This window comes from Nicotiana attenuata, chromosome 2 (genome assembly GCF_001879085.1).
Source record: "Nicotiana attenuata strain UT chromosome 2, NIATTr2, whole genome shotgun sequence".
Taxonomy (NCBI): domain Eukaryota; kingdom Viridiplantae; phylum Streptophyta; class Magnoliopsida; order Solanales; family Solanaceae; genus Nicotiana; species Nicotiana attenuata.
In genome coordinates, this window is record NC_031990.1 from 89189899 (window position 1) to 89195834 (window position 5936).

The 5936-nt window shown below is 37.2% G+C and overlaps 1 protein-coding gene across 1 annotated transcript; it reads right to left on the minus strand.

The window, feature by feature from the left end:
* On the minus strand, positions 1120–4774 carry LOC109214601. The gene is made up of 3 exons (XM_019378543.1): positions 4236–4774; positions 1955–3287; positions 1120–1624 (listed from the first exon to the last, which is right to left on the minus strand). Exons 1-3 carry the CDS (start codon positions 4623–4625, stop codon positions 1395–1397), a joined length of 1953 nt encoding a protein of 650 aa, XP_019234088.1. The 5' UTR covers positions 4626–4774; the 3' UTR covers positions 1120–1394.

Genomic DNA, 5936 nt, shown 5'->3' on the forward strand with positions numbered 1-5936 from the left:
TCCCTACTATAATTCTTACATGTATGATACTCAATATAGTTGGAATAATCACATTAATAGTTGCATTGATAGTTATCTTCAGTCTCAACTCTGTATAGATACTTCCATTATAAGTGGTAGTGAGAATTACGGTGACAGTTACATTTATAGGGCCATTTGTGGTGGTGAAAGTCGAAATAGTAGTTGTGGTGGTGAAAGTCGAAATAGTAGTGAAAATGAGGGTTCCAGTAGACGAACTCGCACGAAGGGCAGTGATTTAACTATAAGAGAAAGTTCTAATGATCTCGAGGTAACTCAAAAATACAGGCATTTGTGGGTTCAATGCGAAAATTGTTATGGATTAAATTATAAGAAATTTTTGAAATCAAAAATGAATATTTGTGAACAATGTGGATATCATTTGAAAATGAGTAGTTCAGATAGAATTGAACTTTTGATCGATCCGGGTACTTGGGATCCTATGGATGAAGACATGGTCTCTCTGGATCCCATTGAATTTCATTCGGAGGAGGAGCCTTATAAAGATCGTATTGATTCTTATCAAAGAAAGACAGGATTAACCGAGGCTGTTCAAACAGGCATAGGCCAACTAAACGGCATTCCCATAGCAATTGGGGTTATGGATTTTCAGTTTATGGGGGGTAGTATGGGATCCGTAGTCGGAGAGAAAATCACCCGTTTGATTGAACACGCTGCCNTACTTACGCTATACTATGCACTAAGTATAAGTGTATTAGGTAATATTATATTGAATATAGCTTTTATATATATATATATATATATATATATATATATATATATATATATATATATATATATATATATATATATATATATATATACACACACACAAATTTTACACACTCTTTCGGCTATCAAATGTAAATAGGTTCTAGCGCTCCAAAGGTGATAACACCCCTAAAATCAAATTGTCACTTCTTAGCATCTGCAATTGGAAAATAACCAGTGTCCTAGAATTTTACTTGTGCTATTTTTAGAGACAATGGCTATTTTCCAAAGACAGTACCAAAAGTGGCCATTAGCATTATGTCTACACTGCTAACTGTGAAGTCCACGTCAAGAGTCCACTAACCAGCCTAACCTAAAAAACTTGTGCGCTTCAGTTCAATGGGTACTGTATGGTTTTATTTGTGTCACACTAAACTAAGAGGAAATCAAATAAGAATTGACAGAGGTACAACTTGACAAAGGAAATGAGCACTCTATCCTATAATACGATAAAACGCAACATAACAACTAATTGAACTAATCTATCAGTGGTATTGTAGCCTATATTGCCCCTAGAGCAGTAGAGAGGGAAGCTCAATTGTGTTATAAACTAGTGATCGTCGCTATTTAGTTGTTTGGCCTAGCCAAAAATAAATTATCAATTCTCAGCTGTTGTCGAGCAGTATAGTATTAACCACATTCTTCACAAACAAAAAGAAACATTCTCGGCATGAATTAGGCATTAGAGTAGATCTCCTGAGTCCTCTAACTTCCTCGGCATGGATGCAAACACATTCTGGAAGGGAAGAAATGCCAGGTCTTCGATGCTCCAAACCACACGCAGCTAAGATGGAGTGAGTCGCTAGTCTTGCAACTTGCTTAAATGTACCAACTTCTGTGCAGATGAAAGTCTTAAAATCATATCAAGACTAAAAAAAATAGAATATCATGCAGTAAAAACTTACTTTGGTCTTAATCAAGTGCTAACAATGACCAAAGTATTAAAGACGAATACATTTACTTACTGTGAATGAATTCCATACCCATTAACACGCATTGAAGGTATTGCATGGAGTCCCGTTTGTTTTATATATGTAGTTATACAAGAAAAAGAAATAATAGCAAACTCAGACCAGATGCATCATACTACAATAGTTATTTACCATATAAATGCAATGAAGTGATGCATGCATAAGCTAACTACAGGTCAAAGTAAAAGTCGTACCGAGCTTTTTATCTCTGCATAGGATTTTTAGGTTGAGCTTCACAAGAGATTGGATCTCAGTCTTGGCATCACATTCCACCTGACCTCTGTTCTTAATGTCACTCTTTTCGACCTTGAGTTTCTCTTGAGGAGGATTCACAATGCTACTCGAGGAAGAACAGTTCTTTTTGTCATAACCTACAGTGGTAGAAATTGATGTCGACCTGACAGAAGAAATCAATTCTGTGGACCCAGCATACGACTTATTCTTCTGTATTAGTCCATTGTTCGCATGACAGATATCGGGCTGAACTGAAGTCTGAGACTCCTTCGAAGATACAAGTTCACTGTATGATGGTCCACATGCCATTGAAAAACCTTTATCTACACCTGAAGAACCTTTTAATTTACTGTCCAGCTTAAAAGCATGGTTGTGGAATTGACTACCTGATCCAACATTTTGAATACACGCATGCTGATGCTGTTCGATCTTTAGTGAGCCAGACCTTGAGCTTGATTCACCAGCTTTTTTGCAGCTAGTATTCTTCTTAACAGCATGTTTTGAGGCCTGAAGGAAACTTTTATTCCTGTCACGACCTTGCTCTATTGCCTTGGCCATATTCATCATTTTCCACGCCTTCTCCACCTCTATTGAACCTTTACTGTCCAGTTTATTTTGATCAAGAGACTGTGATGTCATTGGTTGACTCGAGCAAGATACTAAAGGCCGTTCACCAGAACAGCTGCCCTGCACTGGTTTTTGTTTGGCAATACTAGCATTACTCATTTTGCTAGAAGAGAATGTCAAGGATCCACTTCGAAAACCATTCCAATGTTTACGCAATGTGCGAATCTTATCATGGACATTGCGGCAATGCCCCAGTGTTCTGGCATTGAACTTATTGGCATGTCTTGCAACAGCATTTTGTCCTAGCGAGCCTAACCCAATCGAGCTGCTTTGAGAAGTACTTTGCCTTCCAGTATCAGTACGAGATGAATTGTCTGTAGCATCCAAGGAAGCAGTTGGAGTGTATGACTCTCGTACAATTTCATATATAGATACATGTCTTGCTGGTTCTGCTAAACAGTGGTCACCGAAACTAGCTTGAGTATCACAATCAGTTTTGATCTCACCCTGAGCCTGTTCAGCCTTCAGAAGTGAGCAGTCTGCGCAAAACCAATCACCCTCAGGTACAGTAGCACCAAGGCCAACACAGTAAGTATGATAAGCAGTGTCACAAAGGTCGCACAACAGCAGGAGACTGTCATCGGCCGTGCTATGGCACACGTAACATTGCACTTCTTCGTATAGATCCCGCGGTCCAGTTGTTGCATTTCCTAGGTAATGGTAAACCTGCATAAGCAATTTCACCAGTAATACATGAGAGACAGTCAAGAGATTATACCTAGTCTAGTCTAGGTACCATAAACCAAGTGAATTTTTAAAAATATATACAAAGAAAAAATGTATGAACCACAGAAAAGTGGAAACAAAACAGTCTTCCCGGCCAAACTTTTGAAGCACTTTTTTTATAACCGAGTAATCACAGAAGGTTTGAAGCTCGGCGGATAATGGGCCCCCCGCTCCACCCTTCTCCACTTAAATTCTAGGCTTTTAAGATTACAAGAATAATGGTTTTATCATTCAGAGTGCATGCAGACGTTCATAACTTCACCTCAATAAACTAAAGGTTGCAGCAGATCAATAATAGGAGGTACTGTTTCTAATAGACTATCGGCTAAAGATAAATTAATCAGAAATTAATGATGAATCCTAATGTGAAAACAGCAGTTTGATCACGGGACCCAAAGCGTAAATGCAGGATGATGCAATCACCATAAACCAAGAGGATAGCTTTTCATAAAGCAAATGAACATCCACTTTTCATCAAATAACTACATTACATACAACTAACACAGAATAATGTTTGCAACATTCTGAGCTAAAAATCAGCAATAATGAGGCTTAATACATCATTAAAATGATCTATCAACACGTTATCCTGATGCAAGCCCGTTTGTCTTTAGATGTAATATAAGTATATAATTCACATGACAACTACAATCATCAGTATTATCTGCAAAATTTTAGTTTTATTTCAACATAAATTGACATGAGCCTTAATGGTTTTACTACATCAATGAGTCAAATTAAGGTATATTAACTAGAGCTCACAAGAGTTATCACTAAAAACATTATTCGGAAATCAGAACAACTTTTAGAAGAAAAACAATCTTTTACCAAAAAAGAAAACAAAATTCAGCATAAATTCAAGACTAAATAAAAGTCAGAGTAAAGAACCTGATCGCGGACAGGAACATTAACAACGCGTTCGGAAGGGAAAACGGGAGGTTTAGGAGGGCGGCGGATGGTGGAGAAACGGCGTTTACACATGGGACATCTGGACTCAACCTTAGACCACTCCATTATACACACAAAACAGAAGTAATGGTCGCAACAATCGATACAACCTCTGATGATCGTGCCCGTGCCATGTCCACTTTCAGACAAGCAAATTCCACAGCAATTCCATTCGTTTTCCCAATCCGAAACTTCGAGCTTTGATTTGCCTTTGTCGGATGAGGACGGCGAGGATTCAGGTGAACTTCGGGTTAGGGTTTTAATCCGTTTGTTTGGATGAATTTCCGCAGCTCCGGTATCTTCCTGGTCGGACGTCATTTCCGACAACATGCCGGAATTGTTCCCGTCGTTTGTTGTTTTCTTCACAGATAGGGATGTAGATAATGATCCTTCTCACTTGCTGGAAATTTGCGGCCCATGGCTTCAATTCTAATGATAAGAAGGGGCCCAAGCCCAAACACAATTCTATCAGAAGTTGGATTAAAATTGAAATTGTGCAAGGCTTTTTTTTTTTTTTTTAATTAGCAATAGTTGAGCTGGAGCAGATTTATGGAAAATCTATCCAAAAGTTATAGACACATACGGGATAAAAAAAATTATACTATCGGTATAATTTAACTGATTGCGGACTTATAGCTGTATGCTATTACTTGATTTGTCAGGTTACTGTATCAGGTTATATGAGGAGTTTATATTGTTGTACATCAAAAAATTTAACCGTGCAAAAATTAAGTTCATTACTAATGCACATAAGTTAAAAGAATTTTCACCTTCTATAGCAAATGTTGATACCTTATTTACTTTTAATAAATATCCTTTAAAAAAATTATATTCCATAGCTACCTTTTAATTTTTATAGTCAAATATCTATTCATGGTCACCTCCTACCGTTAAACCATAAAATACGCTTTGCATTATTTTCCTCTCTCATTCTTTCAGATTTTTCTACCCTCTCTCTCTCAACGCCGGCCATTCTCCATGAATACAACCACGATTCTCCACTGATTCATCTCCATTGTCTCGCGAATTTTTCATTGTCAGTGTGCTAGGGCTCTGAACCAATGTCAATGTCGAAATCAAGCCCTAGGGAGAAAGATGGAGGTTCGAAATCTGCCATTGAAAGGTGAATTGAGGGAAATTTTTGAGGGGTTGTATATTTGAAATATGAATTGGAGGATTTGCAAATGAAATTATAGTGAAATTTTGGGGGAATTTCTTTAGTTTTTGCGCCAAATTTTGAGAGTTTCGAATCAGAATTGCGGCCCTCTCGACGAGACGACATTAGTGTTGTTCTTGAACAAAGACGATGGAGTTTGGGACTAAGCAACTTGAAGAGTCTGTTACCTTTTTTTCATTGTATTTCAATGTATCTCGCTGTATTTTATGTATTTCATTGTATTCATTGACTTTTTTTCCCATTGTATTTCAATGTATCTCGTTGTATTCCATGTATTTCATTGTATTCACAAATTCACATGGTTGAGACCATGTTGATGTTACAATGTCTCCAATTTGGTGTATATATATATATATATATATATATATATATTAAATCAATAAAGTTTGCATTATGGTTAAGCCAAGTGACAAGCTACTATAAAGCCACTTGGCAATCTTAAAGAGTTTGTGGGAGATTGTCAA

Excerpts from the sequence above, each read along its gene's own strand:
- LOC109214601 (XM_019378543.1), bottom strand. The coding sequence starts at position 4,625 with ATGTTGTCGGAAATGACGTCCGACCAGGAAGATACCGGAGCTGCGGAA. Across the intron at positions 3,288-4,235 it reads ATGTTCCTGTCCGCGATCAG|GTTTACCATTACCTAGGAAA; the intron begins GTTCTTTACTCT and ends TTGCTTATGCAG. Across the intron at positions 1,625-1,954 it reads ATGCAGAGATAAAAAGCTCG|AAGTTGGTACATTTAAGCAA; the intron begins GTACGACTTTTA and ends TCATCTGCACAG.